We start from the raw sequence: 19,302 nt of genomic DNA, 5'->3' as shown, positions 1-19,302 counted from the left end.
GGCATGGTTGCTGGTGCCAGATGGTCTGGTTTGAGTTTTTCAGAAACTGCTGATCTCCTGCATGGATTTTCACACACAACAGTCTCTAGAGTTTACACAGAATGGTGCGAAAAACAAAAAACATCCAGCGAGAGATATCTCATCTCATCTTGTTGATGAGAGAGAGCAACAGTCAGACAGGTTCGAGCTGACAGAAAGGCTCCAGGAACTCAGATAACCACTCTGTACATTTGTGGTGAGCAGAAAAGCATCTCAGAACACACAACACGTCGAACCTTGAGGCTTTTCAAGGGGCAGTTCAGTGTTCATACGTTCAGAAATCTGTTTTCAGGTTGCTCAGATTCAAACAGTAAAATTCATTGGTGCTGAATTATCTGAGCAACCTGAAAACAGATTTCTGAACATATGAGCACTGAACTGAATTATCTGAAACATCTGAGCTACTCAGGGATAGGCAAAGGCAATCGTGGAGTTGAATCTGATTTAAAAAAGGAAATATTTAATTTTAACAATTTCGTGTGTGCTTTTGCAGGAGTGTGGTGGAGAGAGGAATTATAACACGGCGTAAACACTGAAAAATGATTCAGCAGGTCAGTAAATATGACGCTGTTGCACACAAGTTATTCTTCTATGTTTCCTTCGTGTATGTTTAATAGCAAAGTTGAAATTAATGTTGAAATGAATAAAGTCTGTACCCTGCTAACGATGGGGGCGTGGCTTTTGAACTGATTTACATATGGGCCTGAGGTCCTGAGGTTCCCTCTGAGGAAGTCTGAGCGTTATGGAAGCGTTGTTTTTAATATTTCTTGTAGGCTTTAAAGCCTAGAGCTCTTGTTTTTTAAATGTTTTGCAATAGCAAGTGCTTTGGTAAAGTTTTCTTTGTTCATCCTCCTTCTGTTTCTCAATCAGTTGTGTGTGTGTGTGTGTGAGAGAGAGAGAATTATTTAAAGGGAAACTCCAGCTAAAATAAAAAATTTAATCATTGATACATCAGTTATAAACCTGAATATTCATCCTATTTAATGACACAGCTGTCTCTAGAGTGAGATTTTTGAATCTCTCTACACATTACACACCTTTGAGGAGGAAGTGAAAAGACTGTGAAAGACTACAACGGTTCTGGGCGGATATACGGCAGGTGAATAAGTATTGGCACCCTTGATGAAAATTAATGCAAATAACTATATAACATAAATCATACATTCCACACGTAGTGATATTTTAGACGTCTCACGGTTTTGTTTTTTTAAATGATAGCTCTGATTGTGCTTAAGATGTTCTCCATTATGATACAAGCATTATATTTCATGGGCAAACATGATTATTAAAGATGCCCACTGGACATTTTGACTGCATGCCCAATCCAGCCCTGACTCACTGGTTGAGAATTTTTATATTTTTTTACACAGTTATTCAGTGACTAACATCTAACTGTACATGTTCGAATCAGAATACACAGAACTGTACTATACTGTTATACTATACGATACGCTTAAGCACTGAAAAATATCAAAACGAAAGAGTGAGATGCCTAAAACATCACTATATTTATTTGTGCTCATTTTCATAAAGGGTGCCAATACTTATATATAGCATTGACTATATATGTTATAACAGCCTTCCTTTTCCTTTTGAATGAACGTCTACATGCTTTGTGCACTGAGCAGCTGTGTTTATTTAATTTCCATTAAAAACAGGAAGCAGCATGAGGATGTTGTATAGAGCATGTGTATGCACACACACACACACACACACACATACAGACGCTGCAGTGTGTGATCATGAACACTTCCTCTTTTCACACTTGTTTACTGAGTGTGTAATTTCGCTTTCAGGCGTCATCACAGATGGTGTTAACTGTAACGTCAGTGTTACGGTGTGTTTCTCTCACACACACCTCGAGCTCATATCAGTGTTTAATAAGGATGCATTTTATTTAAAGTGCATAAAAAGAAGAAATGGAACACACACACACACACACACACACACACTAGCAGACAGTTGGACAGGATAGAGTGTTAAGTCACACACTTGATCGCATGATGATGATTCATAAAGCCGTGATTTTATTAAAGTGAAATCTCCACGTACTCACACATCTTATAGAATAAAGCAAAGAGAAACACGTTTATTTCCATAAACAACACAAAAATTAATACATACTGGTCAAAGTTCTGTGCAAGTCACCAGAACGTTGTGAGTTTGAATCCCAGGATGGCCAGACACACGGTTCTATCAGTGCTGAGGTTTGAAAACCACAACGTTCCAGCTGCTGGCTCTGTGTGCCAAGGTTCGAACTCACAAACATCTGGCTGACCAATCCAAACTCACAACCTTATGGCCACTGGGTCTCGATCAGTTCTGGGATTCGAAATCACAACCTCAGAGTCATCAGCTGTCTATCAGTGTTGGGATTTGAACTCATGGCCTAATGGTTGCCAGCTTTTTATCTCTTAATCAGCGCTGGGATTTGAACTCATGGACTAATGGTTGCCAGGTCTATATGTCTTAATCAGTGTTGGGATTTGAACTCATAACTTCATGGTTGCAAGCTTTTTATCTCTTAATCAGCGCTGGAATTTGATCTCATGGCCTAATGGTTGCCAGGTCTATATGTCTTAATCAGTGTTGGGATTTGAAATCATGGTCTAATGGTTGCCAGGTCTTTATGTGTTAATCAGTGTTCATGGTTGCCAGGTTTTTATCTCTTAATCAGTGTTGGGATTTGAACTCATAACTTCATGGTTGCTGGTCTTCTGACAGTACTGGAACTCAAACACAATTTCATGGCTGCTGGCCTTCTGTCAATAACGGGGTTTAAACCCATAACCTTCTGGCTGCTCGCTCTCTGCCAGTCCTGGGAAGCTTCATGGTGGCCGGCTCTGTATCAGTCCTGGGATTCGAACCCGAAACCTCAGTGCCACTGGCTCTGTATCAGTCCTGGGATTCGAACCCGAAACCTCAGTGCCACTGGCTCTGTATCAGTCCTGGGATTCGAACCCGAAACCTCAGTGCCACTGGCTCTGTATCAGTCCTGGGATTCGAACCCGAAACCTCAGTGCCACTGGCTCTGTATCAGTCCTGGGATTCGAACCTGAAACCTCAGTGCCACTGGCTCTGTATCAGTCCTGGGATATGAACTCACAACCTTGTGGCTGCTGGTTTTCTAACAGTCCTAAGATTCAACCCATCAACCTTATGGAGCTTAGCACAGAACTACTGAGCGCTGAACACTGGAGCATGATTCAGGTTAATGAGGAGCGGCGCAAGGCACTGTGGGTGATGAAGCCGTCGTCATGGCGATGTCAGGCAGCAGCCGACAGCTGGTGATGATGTCGATCTTGTCGCACACAGCTCGGAGGTCGTCCATGGCGACGCGGACGGCGTGCGAGGTGGCGATGATCACGCCCTGCGAGTGACTCAGGTGCGCCGTGGCTGCTTTAATGTCCCTCGTGGCTCCGTGATAAACCTGTCTCACGCTCTGGCTCACGTCGGCGCACAGACGCGCGTTGCTCTCCTGCAGCTTCTGCTGCAGCAGTGAGGTAACATGGCTGCCGTGCGTGGGCGTGGTCGGGCTCTGCTGAGTGATGGGCATGTTGTCATGGCGATCGACAGTGAGAGGCGGTAAGTGATGGTGGAAGGCGGTGGGTTTTTTTACTTCCTCGTCCTCACTTTCCGTCTCGGAGGCTTCACCCGGAACCGTGAGTCCAGACGACATGTAGAGCTCGTCATCCGTGTCCGACTCGGACGCCTCTCCTTCCACCACGATCTGCGACTTCCTGTCGGCCATGACGCTGGAACAAACAAACAAACAAATAAACAAACAAACAAACAAATAAACCAGCTGCTTCACATGTCTGATCTGCGCACAGATTTTTTAAAATAAAAATAATCTTTTCTTTTTTTTTCCCAATGTATTTTTCATAAAAAAGCAAACAAATAAATAAAGTAAGTACCTTCATACACATTTATTTGTAATTGTAGTCTATTTATTTATTTATTTTTGTTGTTGTTGTTGTTTGTTTGTTTTGAAAGGTGTATTAATCTTTTAGGTTTAAAAAATTATGACAATACTTGAATAAATTTTGGTAAAGTTTGCTAACAAAGTGACTGAAGATAAAACACATAAAATGTAAATAATTATTTAAAAAATGTTTACAGGAAGATCATTTATAACCATACAGTATTATCATATTAACCACTTTGATCTTGCCGCTCATACACTTTGATCTAACTGCACTTACATTTCATTATAGTTTTTATATTTACTGTACCGACAGATTACAGTTAAACAATAATGTTACTAAAGTACTAAAAGATTAAAATGTTGCTCTTATTAAAACTCGACCTGAAATAATAAATTTCAGAAAAAAACCAAAAATAAATCCTATATATTTGCTTACATTCAGATTTCCGGAGCGACACCTTGGATCACGTGGCTTATCATGTGACATGCGTGAAGCCGGCTACAGTGATACGTCACGTGACTTCTCCGTCAAAATAAAAGTCGCCTTGCGGGCGTGTTAAATTTGGAGGGCAAACGAAAAATAAATTTACTAGTTTACCGAGAAGTATTAAACCCTTTGTTTGTGTGTGTAGAGTGAAAATATTGTTGAGAAGAGCACCTTATGCTTTATTAGTTGGTTTTATTAGCTCGTTAGTCTGACTGACATGATGAAGTATTAAAAAATAGACTTAATTAGCCATAAATTTTCTGAGATTTTTTGGTATAGAAATACAGCTTTACAGTTTGATTGAATAAATATTTTAGGAATGTGTATTGAGTGAAACTGTCCTCTTTTGATTTTGTTTAATTGATCTAAATATACCAGCAAGCTAAATATTCCCAAAAACAAGAGACACAAGTAGTGTTTTCAGTGTGTTAAGTGAATCAATTAGTGTTTCTTCATGACCTCACTGAAGCTAAAGTCAGTGTACTGTGTACTGACACTAACTGACTCTGAATCAATTAGTGATTCTTCATGTCATTGAAGATCACACTAAATCTGAGAACCAAGACAGTTCATGCCACAGAACACCGACTCGATGAAGTGACACCAAACACTTAACTCCAGATTAAGTGACGATGTCTTTTCTCTTTTGATCGGCGAGAGCCAGATTTAGACAGTGTGACTCCGCTGTTCTTTTAAGAGTAACGTGTGTCGTGGAAAAAACTATCAGTTCAGAATAAAGAAAAATAACGAAAAATAACTTTCCAAAATCAAAGGGGTTTGGATGCCAAATATCAGACTTTATTGAAACAACCAATAAAGCCGAGATGTCTAGATCATCTGATTTACACAGTCGTGGCTCATGCTTTTGTACAAATCTAAAACAATGATCTCATTAGGTGGAGTTTTTTTTCCATTTTTCTTTTAATCACACACCTGATCTCTCATTGTCCCTCTATCTTCGTTTTAACTGTGGCACGAATTCACTCAGTTTATTTATTTATTTTGAAAATGTTAACTGTAAGAAATCACAAACGTCAAACTGATGAAAAAGATACAAACTTCAGGTCCTCCTTTAAAGAAAGAGTACTTTCCCACGAGAAAGGACAGAACAAGCCTGGACTGAAAAGATACAGTTTATGAATGAGAACTGTGTGTTTAGTGATTTCCCACAAGCGGGAGTCACATCAGTTTCTCTTAGTTTTCTTGAGTCACATACACAAATATTCTCCATCAAATTATTTTATGCTTAAACACTGATTTAACAAAAGTCACACTCTCTCCATGATTAAAATGTACTGCATCATTTATCACTTCTGATTAACTCTTGATTAGACCTGATGGATAATGATCATACTTAAATCATACTAAGGAAATTGTAAACATGTCAAACTGTACAAGATCCCCGTAAAATCTTGGTCATTATTCTAGAACAGACTTTGCAATATTGTGTTTTCTCCATGTCACATCACACACTATGACAAAAAGGCTTTAGCAACAGATCTGCAAGTAGACAAATTATGGTCCATCTACATCATTAGTGTCATTCAGGCTCACAAACAGAAATAAGCCCTCAGTGTCATAGTATGCTAAAGAAAATCCACTCTGCCTTCTGAGGTTAGATTTTATTTACTGTATGTGGAGCTGGACAGCAAGTTTCTTATACCAGCCTCCTATTTGTTTTTAGATAAACACTCACTCCAAGTTTTAGTAAAACATTCTACACTGGCACAACTTTGCTCATAGTAGTATGTCCAAGCCTGTTGATTTCAACTCTAAGAACTCTTACAATTTGAAGTTTGTCTGCAATAGCAAAGTCAGACCTCCTGCTAGATCAAAATTTACTTTATGATAGTTCTGGGAAACACCTATGAGCCTTCCTAAAGCAGAAAAGGCCAGAAACTCAAAGGCTCTTGTCCAAGCCTGCTAACCAGGAGCCAATAACTAGCTCTAAGCTGAAAATCTATACAACTTGCTAGCAAACATTTTGCCAAGCCTAACTTCCAGTGCTTGAGCAAGGAGCCCCCCCCCCAAGTCACTTTGAATAAAAGCAACTGCAAAGTGACTAAATGCCATTGTTTAAAAGTTCTACTCCAATGTAATCTCAGCATGTGTCAAGAAGTTACTCCAGTGATGACTGACCATCAGACCCATAGTTATTGGCTCCAGATTAGCAGGCTTGCTAGACTCCTAGTGGTGGGCAACATGATGTACACAACTGACAACTTGCACATTACAATTGACTCAAACAGCCAGTTTGAAGGCAAAAGACTTTTATTCTGCACAGCTTTAAACAAACTGAGGTGAGGAACTTTGGGTAAAGATCACTCCTCCACTAGACACTATTCCTGATGTGTTAGGAGAGCTTCCTTCCACAGCAGCAAGGTCTCTTCCTAATGAGAAAGAAGGAAAGAACCAGATCCATATACAGGTCAAGGAAAGAAGCAAAAGACAGTGTTAAGGGGTCTACTTACTTCTTCTGATGCACCTTGGCTCACAGGAGTCCCGTGCAGTTGGGAGACATACAGCTGTACTGCAGTGGATGTAGAGCTGAGGGGAAAACAAAACTAAGCAATAGAACCCATTGTGTACAAAAACATGTACAAGAGCATGAGGAGAAATCAAGCCTTTACCGTCTCTTGCAGTGGAGCCATAGAGGTTGGATCCACAAATGTAAACATCTTCAGGACAAAGCGTCTGTAATGGGTAGGGTATGCAAGTCCAGACGTTCCATTAACTGGTATCAGCTTGGTCAGATAGCGGTCATCCTTGTATGGGCACCTTCAGAGTACACAAGGTCATCACTTCCTGTTCAGTGAGGTTACTGGACTACACAAATGGAAGACACGAACTTACCCGTTCACCAGAAGGTCCCACTGGGGAAGGCTGTAGGGGTTAGGGGAAGCCGTCGCCCAGCAGCCACCCAAAACCAGGACAATATTCGGATCCGTTCTCCCCACGATGCTCACTTCAACGTACACTGGTTCCCTCAGAATCTTAGTCACAGGGTATTCAGTAGCACTGTAGTATGAGGTATAGGCTACTTGTTCTGTTGGGAGCAAAAATCAGTTCCTGTTGGAGCCATTTACAATAATCAGACTCATGCTAATAACCAGATGAGTTGCTCACCTTCTACACACCCCTTTGTGACACATTGACCTTTTCCTAGTCTTAGTTGTACTTGGAGAGGTCCAGAAGCAACAATAGGCAGAGGATCAACATTGGCTGCAGGTTCAATAGCCACAAATGCAAACCGAACAGCTGAATATTTACACTGGAAGTAAAGCCTACAAAAGGAAATACAGAAGTTTAGTAAAAGCCTTCAAAAATCCTCTGCCATGAGATTTAGTTAACTTACTCAAAGTGAGTGTCTCTTGTGATTGAGCCACGGGGTCCAACACCAACTTCATAGGAAGAGAACATCCTGTTCTCATAGACCACATAACCACCTTGTACCTGGGTGGAAGAGTAGAGAGCACACTTAACAGCTTAGAGGTAACACCATCCATTTGGGGAAAATAGAATTACACAAACCATCATGGTCGTCCCACAAGCAGTTACAGGAAACTGGTATATAGCAAAGGCTGTATTTGAGTCAACAGGACCACAGGGTCCCGTGTTTCCTCCCAACATGCTGATGGAATCCAGGCTTATCCTGGGAACTGTTGCATCTCTGGCCACCACCAACACAAACTGGCCATCAAGGGTACACTGGACAGTCACTGGCAACACCAAGGAAGAGAAAGGAGTCAGTTTAACATTTGTACCACAATCAAAAAGTTAAAAAGGACTCCCAACTTACCAGTTTTCCCATAATAGCACTGTTGGCCATCAAAACAGCAGTTTATAGTGTTACACTGAGCAGCCTTTATGCCAGGTTCTCCACAAGGAACCCTTTCAAATTCTTGCACTTGGCAAGTCTGGCCAGATGTCTGTGGCTGCCAAGTGGGCTTCAGAGGAAGCTGAGGGTCTCGCACTAGCTTTCTCTCAATTTGCAAGGATGCAGGTATACTACTCACATAGTTGAAGGCAACAAAAAGCCCCACAAGTGCTAAGCTTACCCTTGTATTTGCCATTATTCCCAAAGTGCACACACCCATAGTTAGACAAGTAGCAACAGTGGCCTTTTATTGTGTCTTTCGTCCTAATTGTCTCTGGAGTCTCCTCCTACTCAACTAGTCATTAATAGTGTTCCAGCCGTGTGTCATCATTAACTGCATTAATCACTGCGCTCATGGATTAGCAGTCATTCTGAGAGGTGTTTGAAATAGATATTTGTTCAGCTACTTGTCATGTTAATTGGCTGTGAGAGTAGTGTAATGCCAACAGTTGCAAGCCTGAGCCATGGCAGCTAATCAACAGGGGGGAAAAAAACATCATTTTAAGGGCTCAGCCCTCGACTGGTTTAGATATTATTTAACTGATCGTTATCAGTTTGTAGATTTAAACGGTGACCACTTAGCACGTTATCAAGTAGAATTTCCGTAGTTCCGCAGGGTTCAGTCTTAGGCCCACTACTTTTCACGTTATACATGCTCCCTTTAGGTAATATAATCCATAAACATAATATTAGCTTCCATTGTTATGCTGATGACACACAGTTATACGTCTCAGCTAGGCCAGATGAGAATAGCCAGTTAAAGAAAGTTGAGGCACATGCGATAGACGTAAGAGACTGGATGCTAAGCAACTTTCTCCTACTAAACCCAGAAAAAACAGAGGTTCTGGTACTGGGACCACAAGCCGCTAGAAGTAAGTTTAAAGATCACACTGTTACTTTAGACGGTCTCTCTGTTTCAAGTAGTCTAACAGTAAAAGATCTCGGTGTGATTATAGACTCTAATCTCTCATTTGAGGCGCATGTAGATAATGTAAGCAGGTTAGCATTTTTCCACCTCAGAAATATCGCTAAGATTAGAAATATACTTTCGCTAAGTGATGCTGAAAAACTAGTCCATGCATTTATCATGTCCAGATTAGATTACTGTAATGCTTTACTATCTGGATGCTCGTCTAGATGCATAAATAAGCTTCAGATAGTTCAGAACGCAGCAGCGAGGGTCCTTACTAGGACTAGGAAGTATGAGCATATCACGCCAGTCTTATCTACATTACACTGGCTCCCAGTAAGATTCCGCATCGATTTTAAAATATTACTCCTAACCTATAAAGCATTAAACGGTCTCGCTCCGCAGTATTTAAGCGATATGTTAGTACCTTACGTTCCGCCGCGCCTACTTCGCTCTAAGGATGCAGGCTGTCTATCAGTACCACGCATTGCCAAAACCACAGCAGGGGGCAGAGCTTTCTCTTACCAAGCCCCAAAATTATGGAATAGCCTCCCAGTTAATGTACGTGAAGCAGACACGGTCTCAGTGTTTAAGTCGAGGTTGAAGACTTATTTATTTAACTTAGCATTTAGCGACTAGTGTTTTTATCAAAGGAGTAGATCTGGGGCTCAGAGTAGACCTCACTCTCGTTAGTCACTCAGGTTTGTGACGGCAGAGTGACTGTATGCCTTACATATCGGGATCTCACGTCTGTGTTTCCCCCTGGTTCTCCTTTTAGTTATGCTGTTTGAGCTAGTCCTGCCGGAGTCCCCTGCACTCCTCATTAAGTTTTATCTCCACACGGTGACTGTGAGTGTACCTAACCACTTTCCTTCTCTTTCTGCCGAGCTACACTCCTGAGCTGCCGGTGATCCAGACCCCCCTATGCTCTGGACCAGATGAGCATCACTCCTGAGCTGCTGGTAATCCAGACCTCCCCCCCCCTTCACTCTGGACCTGTCCACCAGCAATGCTTCACACTGCCATGAAGACGCTTCAGCTGTTTTCTATGGACTACACCAACACACATTGTAGTGCGTGTGTGTGTGTACAGTGTAAACCCATATGAGGATGGGTTCTCTGTTGAGTCTGGTTCCTCTCAAGGTTTCTTCCTATCACCATCTCAGGGAGTTTTTCCTTGCCACCGTCGCCCTGCTTGCTCATCAGAGACGTCACACACACACACACACACACACACTTCATTTTACTTTGTTTGTGTAAAACAAAACACTTCATTTTTTCATAATTTTTTCTACTTTTTAAAAGTGACTTGGTTTTAAAATTGCCAGTGCAGACATTAAATTTTTTTCTCAATATCCACATACCAAGTAAATGTATATTTTTCAAAACAATGTCATTTTAAAAAAAAAAAAAATTATATATAATATATTTTTTTAGTGTTGACTGAAAAGCTGCATGTTGCTTAGTTTACTTTTATTTTGACAGGTTTATTCCTTGTAGAGTATCAGTGTTGCTACAATCACAAGGGTGAAGCGAGACAAAAATACAAATTAAAAGTTGCCCTGAACAACAAACTGATGCCTCCATTTACACAAGTGTAAAGGATCAGCAACTTTAGAATGCATTAAGGGTTCATTGTGATGTTTAGTTTATTTATATGGTTTATTTCTACCGAAGCACAACAAGGGTTTCTCTTTAGTTCCATTTGCCCAAATAGAGAGACTTTCTGGCCAAACTATTGTTCTTCTGCCCAAAATGCTAGTTCTTTTACTCAGTGTGAAGGTTCTTCCATGGTAGCAGAGGAGTCTCCTAACTCCCAACTCCCAATATAATCAGGGTTCTTTGTGTGAAGCTGAGCTCAGTGTTATTCTGCCTAACCTGAGAGTCCGTCAGCACAAACCAAGGGTTTTTACACCCATGCTGAAGGTCCATGCGCCAAACTGCGGGGCTTTCTGGTCAAACTGGGTGTTCTTCTGCCCAAGATGAGAGTTCTTTCACCCAAGATGAGGGTTCTTTCACCCAGTCTGAAGGTGCTTCCACCTTAGCTAAGGATTGTCTGAGCCCAAATCATGGTTCTTTCTGTGAAGCTTTTTTCATCAAGGGTTCTTTCACCCAAACTCAGGGTTGTACCATCCAAACTCTGTGTCCTTAGAGGGTTCTTCCATCCAAGCTGGGGGTCCACTGAGCATTTTATAAACTAATTCACTTTAAGATTAAACATTGATGTTCTTTTGATTAAGGAATAGTTATAGAATCACATTAATGTATAGATTATGTACTGTAGTATGTTTCAATTATTAAACTGTGCCTCTGTTTATCTGAGGAGGACTGAAGATTAATTTTGTGTGTGTGTGTGTGTGTGTGTGTGTAATCTGTGCAGACCTTTGAACCAGTTGCTGTTGAAACTCTGACAGTTTGTAGTAGTATGCATGCTAAAAGACACACACACACACACACACACACACACAATGATGACGCTACATACCAACTGCTGTTAGAACAAAGGAACACTGAGAAAGCATGTGTACAATGGATGTTTTTAGGAGATGGAGGGCAGGTTGGTGTTTTCCCACTACACTGTTGTGTTTTTATGGATTTTTCAGCTCGGTGAAACCGATAGAACCGTTTCTCATCAGCTACATGACCGGACCTGATAAAAACCTCACCATCGAGCAGGTACGTCACAAGTAACATTGTTAACATTGGGCTGCATTGATCAAGCTGAATGCAAGCAGATTTATTTGTAAATCATATGAGCATTTTCACAAAAAATGTTTGATTGTTCGGATTCAAATCATGTAATTTGCTATGAGTTATTGCACTTTTAGATACGGATTATGGCGTCAAGTTTAAACAGGTTGTGTATTTCAGTTTTACACACACACACACAAAAATAAAAAAGTAAGCCAAGCCAACATAAATCCATAAATTAAGACAAATAAAACCAGTCATTTAATTAAGAATGCCACAGGTGGTGTGTAATTTGGGTCTGTTTCCATGGCATCTACTTTTAATGCTGTGCAACACTTCATTAGAGCCAGCACTAAGTTACTGATAAGTGACCGATCTGGTATGTCTCAAGTTGCGATATATATACACATGCAGTTTACTCCCCAGTGTCCTGTGTGTCAACCTCGACGTCCTTTGACACCCTACTGCTTCTCCAACACAGCATCAGGGAGGGCGCAATGGTGTGCAAGAAATTTTTGTTCGACAGTTGCTAAGACACTCTGAAAAATAGCAGTTTCCGTGATGTGCTTGGTGTCCATTGTTTTGCCATTGACTCGTCATTTTATCTCTGGGAGTGTTGGTGTTTTTGGAGTTTTGTTACCTTCACCATATGCATATCAGCTGTGCGTACACTTGCCTAATAATGTACGAGAGACTGGCATTCATCAACATACACACATGAGTACAAAGAAAATCAGCGTTTCTGAAACTTTTCTGAAACTTTTGTAACTCCGGCAGAAATATTTAGTACGTTTTGGCTTACGCAAACGTTTACACACAATTTTATTAAAAGATTGATAAAAGAGACCTATTAATGCTAACACTATTAATAATTATAATATTAATAATTCTGGATGGACTTTTATTTAGTTGAGGTTATTCAGCACCTTCTGAACTTTGGGCAGTTTTTTATTTTTTTTTTTATTTTAAACAACTGATAATTTAGATATGTTAAGAGAAAGTTCAATTCATTACTGTAAGAAAAACACCCTGGTCCAGAGGTTAAAAGTAATAAAAAAAATTGAATGTAGACTGCTTTTAATCATGTAAAGTTGCTGAAAATGTTTATATAAGGAATACAGAGATTACAGAATAATTGTGTAGTTATAAAACATCTTATTTATATAGATACTTTTGAGCATGGGAAATGGTATAGCATCTCTTGTGCATAAGAAAGGTTCCAGAGAAAGGCTGTCATAGATGAAATAAGTCCATTAAGTTAGGAACCACATAATCACTGATGGTCAGGATTATGTTAGGGCTAGGTACAAGGTCAGGGCCACACAAACATGGGAGAAAGGTCAGGGCTACGAACCAATACAGCAGAAATGGATGACAGCCACACACTGATATAGAGGAAAAGAATCAGGGGCCAGGAGCCAACAGAGGGGACAATGATTAGGGCCAGGAGATGACATGGGAGAGAAGGATCAGGACCACAGACTGACGTTTGCAATGAGGATCAGGGCCAGGGACCACCATGGGGGACAAGGGTCAAGGCCAGGGACTGGTAGAGCAGACAAGGATCAAAGGGCAGTGGCTGACTCATATGGAGGAAAAGAATGAGCACCAGGGGCTGAGACAGTGGACAGAGAGCAGGACCATGTACTGACACAGGCAACAAGGATTATGGCCTGCAACAAACACTGGGGACAAGGGTCAAGGCTACGGATTAATAGAACTGACAAGGATCAGAGGCCAGAGAAGGACTAACATGGAAGAAAAGAATCAGCGATTGACATGGTGGACAAGGATCAGGGCCATGGACAAACACTAGGGACAAGGGTCAATTCCAGGGATGGATAGAACTGACAAGGATCAGGGCTGGGTACTGACACCGGGATCAGGGATAGAGTACACACATTTGGAAATGCCAGTGAGGAAGTTTGGCTTATGGATGCATAGTACATGGTGGGGAACATACTTTCAAAAAAGTTCACATTTCTAAGCCAACCGAACGCTTTGATCAGACGGTGTTAAAATGTAAAATGTGATTTGTTCATATTGAATTGGTTTGATTTGCTGTGATGGTTGGGGTGGGGAGGGGGGCTATTAGGTCATTTCTTTTAATTTCAATTTTTTATTTAAAAAAACAGGTCTTATTTGGTTATTAATTTAATCCTGAACCCCTTTAATTCCTCTCACTCAGGTGGCCAATCAAATTTTCCCAGTGTGGACGTACTCATACCTGGCCATGCTACTTCCTGTGTTCCTGCTCACAGACTGGCTGCGCTACAAACCCGTGATTGTGATCCAATGCTGCGCCCTTTTCTTAACCACAGCAATGTTGCTATGGTTACAGAGCGTGGGGGCGATGCAAGCAATGCAGTTCTCCTACAGCGTGGTGACGGCCTGTGAGGTGGCATATTTCTCCTACATTTACAGTGTGGTGGATTCGCAGTTTTACCTAAAAGCCACGTCCTTCTGTCGCGCCGCTCAGCTCATCGGCTACACTGTCGGTTCTGTCGCCGGACAAATCCTGCTTTCGCTCAAATTAATGTCATACTACTACATACTGGTGTTCACATTAGTGCTCATCTCCGTTTCCTTCATTGCCGCAGTCCTCCTCCCAATGCCCAGCACCAGCATGTTCTTCCACCAGAGTAAAAGTGGTGAGAAAGGAGGAGATTTGAAGCAGGTGGAAGACTGCAGTGAGGAAGGAAAAACAGTAGAAACAGGAAAACTTGAAACAGACTGTAACAATGGCATTGTAGAGTTTATGGAGGATAAGCAGCAGGACTCACAGGTAGCTCAGGAGGGGAATCTGGAAAAATCTGAAGCAGAGAAAACAGGTGAGACATGTACAGAGTCAAAGCACTTGTTAATCATAACTGTTCACATTAATCACCCACTTCTCCGGTAGGTTGTAGTGAAACTATCCTGCAACTCTGGTTGGATTTCCGACATTGCTTCTCCTCCACTGAAATGCTGATCTGGTCCGTGTGGTGGGCAATGGCGACCTGTGGCTACAATCAGACTGTGAACTACGTTCAAGCGCTGTGGGAAACCGTGGAGCCGAGCAAAAACGACACACTGTACAACGGAGGAGTAGAAGCTGTTTCCAACCTGTTCGGTGAGCATCAGTATCCTATTCTCCTGTGTACAGGACCAGGAACATGGTCATGGAGCTCTGTCAGACAATGAGTACATGCTCAAGTGTTGTTGAAGTTGCAGTAGAAACTAAATTACAGACTGACTATTCTGTTAACTTCTGCTCTGAAAGATCATTTACATAATTAATTTACATCATGCTAAATATCATTATGTTGTGTTTATAGGTGCAGCTTCAGCATATGGTGTTGGCTTTAGCCATGTTAATTGGTCTCGCTGGGGTGAACTGGCTCTCGGCTCTCTCTCCGCCCTCAGTAGTGCAGCGCTGTACGTCATGGTCTTCATTTCCAACATCTGGATCTGTTATGGAGGCTACATCGTCTTTAAGAGTCTCTATATGCTGCTCATTACCATCGCCATGTAAGTAGGGGTAGATTTTTTAAAAATAAATACTTATAAATAACGTGAAGAACACTGAACTTGTGCCACAACTACACACCAAAAAAAAAAAACTTATGCTAATATTACCATTAAAATCCATTATAGGTTTTTGTTAATTATAGTCATATCATAAACAAATACATTTTGTATGTATTTGTATCTTCAGTCAGGAGCTGTATATCTTCAGAAGCAGACTATGGTACTTAAATTAAAATAATACTTGGCTGCAGGAAGTAGATTGGAGTTTTTAAAGAAATTAACGGAATTGAGGTAAACAGTTTTATTGCAGAGAAACACTCATGTCTAACTTTTAATCGACCTGTTGTAAAATATTCCATGGTCAGTTTTTATTATTGTGCTAGAACACAGCCACATCTGACGCTGTCGATTATTAAATGGGTTCTTTGGTTTAATTCCTGAATTTATTGGCGTATTTCTGTAATCATCTGTGTGTGTTTGTGTGTGTGTGTGTGTGTGTGTGTTAGGTTCCAGATTGCTGCTGGTTTGTCTGTAGAGCGCTATGCACTTGTCTTTGGAGTCAACACCTTCATTGCACTCATTCTGCAGACGATCCTCACATCCATCGTTGTGGACAGCAGAGGACTCGGCCTGGATATCATAACACAGGTGTGGTACATTAAAATAATTCAAATACAAGCAAACTAAAGAGCTGAATGCTAATGATTTTATCTAACTGAGGGAAATAAGGAGAAGGTTCACTGGCCAGTTTGCAGAAGACAGAATCAGCCCAGTGAGAACATTGGCTGCAATTATACAGAAGGTGGATCAGGAAATGGTGGACTAGGTAGCATCAGCCTCTGGAGCTATGGATAACTAATGCCATAATGGACACAAATGCGATGGGGTCCATAACCTTGACCTAGAAGTAACCTCGAACTGTGCCGACTGTCAAGAAAGTGACCTGTGCCCCTTGTGGTAAATATGTGTTTACCACTATGTCAAGATATGTTTGGATTTGCATCTGTACTTCAAAGGAACCATCCTAGGAACTGACCTCATTTTGAAGCTGCAAATAAAAACAAAACTCTCCTTCAAACTCTTCCTTCTAACCAGCCTACCTGACCACAAGCAAAAAAGCACTGCACACTGCTGTCTTACCTGACTGAAAGAGAAGAAAACCACAGCATCCGAAGCATGCTACTCCTGGAGGACATCAACCTTTGTAGATGGTTCGAGCTCCAGACCAAAGGGTGGAGAGAGAGAGAGAGAGAGAGAGAGAGAGAGACACTAAATGGGCAGTAGTGGACACCAAGGGAGAAGTGGACAGATGTGAGGCCATCTGAGAAGGAGAGCAATTACCATACGTGGAAACCATGAAGACTTATCTGAAGAACGAAACTGGCTCACTAAATTGATGGATTCTTCCCATAGTTCTTATCCGATACTTGATATGTACTGATAATGAGTACTTAAGTAGTCTTAAACACTGTAGTTTTGTGTTCTTTAGCCTATAGGCAGCTGTCTAGATAGCAGTTAACTAATATTTGCTCATGAGTAATCTTTATGCAACCATGCATGCTGGATAGACCAATCATGTTAGGACACAAAGCATGTGAAGTGGAGAAGAAGCCTCCTCAGATGAGTATTTAGGTTGAAGCAAAGCTGTGATAACTGTAATAATAATTCTCTGTTGTTTTTTGTCTTACAGTTTATTATCTACGGCTCATATTTCTGCCTTATTGCTCTGATCTTCTTCGCAAGAGGTGCGTACACACACATCTACCTGCAGAGGACAACGCAGAGAGTAACAGAGCCGAACACACACAATGACGGAGAACAAGCATGCACATATTCAGCGAAACTCTAAACAATTCAGCCGCAGTTCCTCAGTGATGCGGATCGGATGGTATATAGTGTGAATGATGCATTGTTTTTGTATTTGTTTTTTTATGAAAAGATATTTAATCATTTCTGGAAATGAACTGATATTCATATCGCAATAATTTGTAATAATCATCAGTCTTAAACATCTGACTTTTTTATTGCTGAATGCTAACATTTGAAAATACTAACAAACCTATAATGTACAGTATATGTAAGTTATGGCTTGTGCTATAGGGCAAATAAATTACATATGTATATATTGTATAGAAAGTCTTGCATGCTGTAGCATTACAGTTCCCCTTCACTGGAACTAAGAGGCTCCATGAAGACATGGTGTGTGAAGGTTGGAGTGGAAGAACTCGAGTGTCCTGCACAGAGCCCTGACCTCAACCCCACTGAACACCTTTGGGATGAACTGGAACACCGACTGAACCCCAGATCTCCTTGACATCCCAACATCAGCGCCTGACCTCACTAATGCTCTTGTAGCTGAATGAACACAAATCCCCACAGCCACGCTCCAACATCTAGTGGAAAGACTTCGCAGAAGAGTGGAGCTTATTATAACAGCAAACACAGGGGAATAAATCTGGAATGAGATCTTCAACAAGGACAAACTTTTGGCTGAATATCGCCCCAATATGACTCAGCAATTGAGCCATGTATCTCGTAAACAGCGATCAATAGCGATTGTGCGATATAGATAGAAACATCAACTGGAAAAATATGTTAAAAAAAAAAGTAATAATAGAAATGTTTGAGTTTTATTCCAAAGGGACTTCAATTCTACTTCCCACAAAATGTAGTCCAAAATGGAACAAATCTGTACAGAACATCTGTTTGAAAAAAGTTTAGACTCTACCGAACAAATTTTCTGCTGAATGAAGCTTGTACATGGTTTTGATCCAGTTAAAAATTACATTCCTCAAGATTTAAACTGGACATCAACATAAACCGCACATTTTGTGACTCACACCCAGAGACTTCCATCCATTTTTTTTGTTTTGTTTTTTTGGGATTGCGATCAAACACGGAGAGATTTTGGCAGCTCTGGTTTCATTGTGTATTTTGTTGACAGAGACTTTAAGCTCTACTTTGAGAATGTTTTGTTTGGCTTCATTTCCTTTGTAAAAGAAAGCAAAGATGTAAATTTTTTATGTAATTCAATTATGTTAATGATAAAATACTTTATCCGTGGGTGCAAAGTCTTCCAAATTAAGCCCTTATTTTCCGAAACAATATAGTAAAATGTATCCACTCTATAGAACAAGAACGCTAAAAAAACTGGGATGTTTGTGCTACGTTTGGTGGTTTTATGTAATTCCATTGTTGTTTATTTGTTTTGCTTTTCCTGTTGCTTGTGTTGTATTGTGTTGTCTGAGATCTGCTTCCCCTGGCGCCGAGTGTTAACTGTTGCATTGTTAAATGTTAATCTGTTAATGATTTAAGTATATAAAGATAAATAAAACAATGTGGCATGTAGGGATTTATGCACTATCTATGAACCAAACCACCTTTGCTTTCCTGCCCATGGTCATAAATATGGAGGCTATGGTTAAAAAAAAAAAAAATGTTAATAAACAATATTTTTAAACAGTAACACAGAGGTAAATACATCAGCACAGCGTACTGGAAGTTCTGGAGGTTCTGCTCAGTGGGCTGTATCTTCAACTTTCTAACAAGCTGAGGTGTGCAAAGAAAAAGATTTCACTGTTGTAATTAATTAATAGGTAGATAGATAGAGAGAGAGAGAGAGATAGATAGATAGAAACTTCTGATCCCGAGGGAAATTGCAGCATTACAGTCGTGGTAAAAAGACAAACATTCAGATAGATAGCACAGTTCACTGAAAGAGAGAAAGAGAGAGAGAGACAGAAAGAGAGAGAGAGAGAGAGAGAGAGAGAGAGAGAGAGAGGAAAATTGTAAACTCGTAAACAAGGCACTTAGATATTGTGCAATATGACAAATAAAAGGTTTCTTTCTTTCAAGTATTT

The 19,302-nt window shown here is 40.7% G+C and overlaps 3 protein-coding genes across 4 annotated transcripts; 1 reads left to right on the top strand and 2 right to left on the bottom strand.

Moving 5' to 3' along the window:
* Nucleotides 1-2,043: 2,043 nt before the first annotated feature.
* On the bottom strand, nucleotides 2,044-4,489 carry bloc1s3 (biogenesis of lysosomal organelles complex-1, subunit 3). Its single transcript, XM_026910591.3, has 2 exons — nucleotides 4,404-4,489; nucleotides 2,044-3,794 (listed from the first exon to the last, which is right to left on the bottom strand). The coding sequence occupies exon 2, from the start codon at nucleotides 3,788-3,790 to the stop codon at nucleotides 3,251-3,253; it is 540 nt and encodes a 179-aa protein (XP_026766392.2). The 5' UTR covers nucleotides 3,791-3,794; nucleotides 4,404-4,489; the 3' UTR covers nucleotides 2,044-3,250.
* Nucleotides 4,490-6,707: 2,218 nt separating this feature from the next.
* On the bottom strand, nucleotides 6,708-8,557 carry LOC113524422 (zona pellucida sperm-binding protein 4). The gene is made up of 8 exons (XM_026910651.3): nucleotides 8,254-8,557; nucleotides 7,986-8,173; nucleotides 7,810-7,907; nucleotides 7,581-7,738; nucleotides 7,308-7,500; nucleotides 7,085-7,232; nucleotides 6,926-7,001; nucleotides 6,708-6,844 (listed from the first exon to the last, which is right to left on the bottom strand). Exons 1-8 carry the CDS (start codon nucleotides 8,549-8,551, stop codon nucleotides 6,741-6,743), a joined length of 1,263 nt encoding a protein of 420 aa, XP_026766452.2. The 5' UTR covers nucleotides 8,552-8,557; the 3' UTR covers nucleotides 6,708-6,740.
* Nucleotides 8,558-11,676: 3,119 nt separating this feature from the next.
* slc19a3a (solute carrier family 19 member 3a) lies at nucleotides 11,677-18,794 on the top strand. 2 transcript variants are annotated; one of them, XM_026910615.3, is made up of 7 exons: nucleotides 11,677-11,917; nucleotides 14,121-14,763; nucleotides 14,835-15,044; nucleotides 15,250-15,442; nucleotides 15,949-16,090; nucleotides 17,133-17,330; nucleotides 17,595-18,794. In XM_026910615.3, exons 1-6 carry the CDS (start codon nucleotides 11,762-11,764, stop codon nucleotides 17,289-17,291), a joined length of 1,503 nt encoding a protein of 500 aa, XP_026766416.3. In that variant the 5' UTR covers nucleotides 11,677-11,761; the 3' UTR covers nucleotides 17,292-17,330; nucleotides 17,595-18,794. The 2 variants fall into 2 exon arrangements, with proteins under 2 accessions (XP_026766416.3, XP_026766415.3); XM_026910614.3 differs by having other exon boundaries at nucleotides 17,133-18,794.
* Nucleotides 18,795-19,302: the final 508 nt, after the last annotated feature.

This window comes from Pangasianodon hypophthalmus, chromosome 14 (assembly GCF_027358585.1).
Source record: "Pangasianodon hypophthalmus isolate fPanHyp1 chromosome 14, fPanHyp1.pri, whole genome shotgun sequence".
Lineage (NCBI taxonomy): Eukaryota > Metazoa > Chordata > Actinopteri > Siluriformes > Pangasiidae > Pangasianodon > Pangasianodon hypophthalmus.
This window is presented reverse-complemented; position numbering and strand designations above follow the sequence as displayed.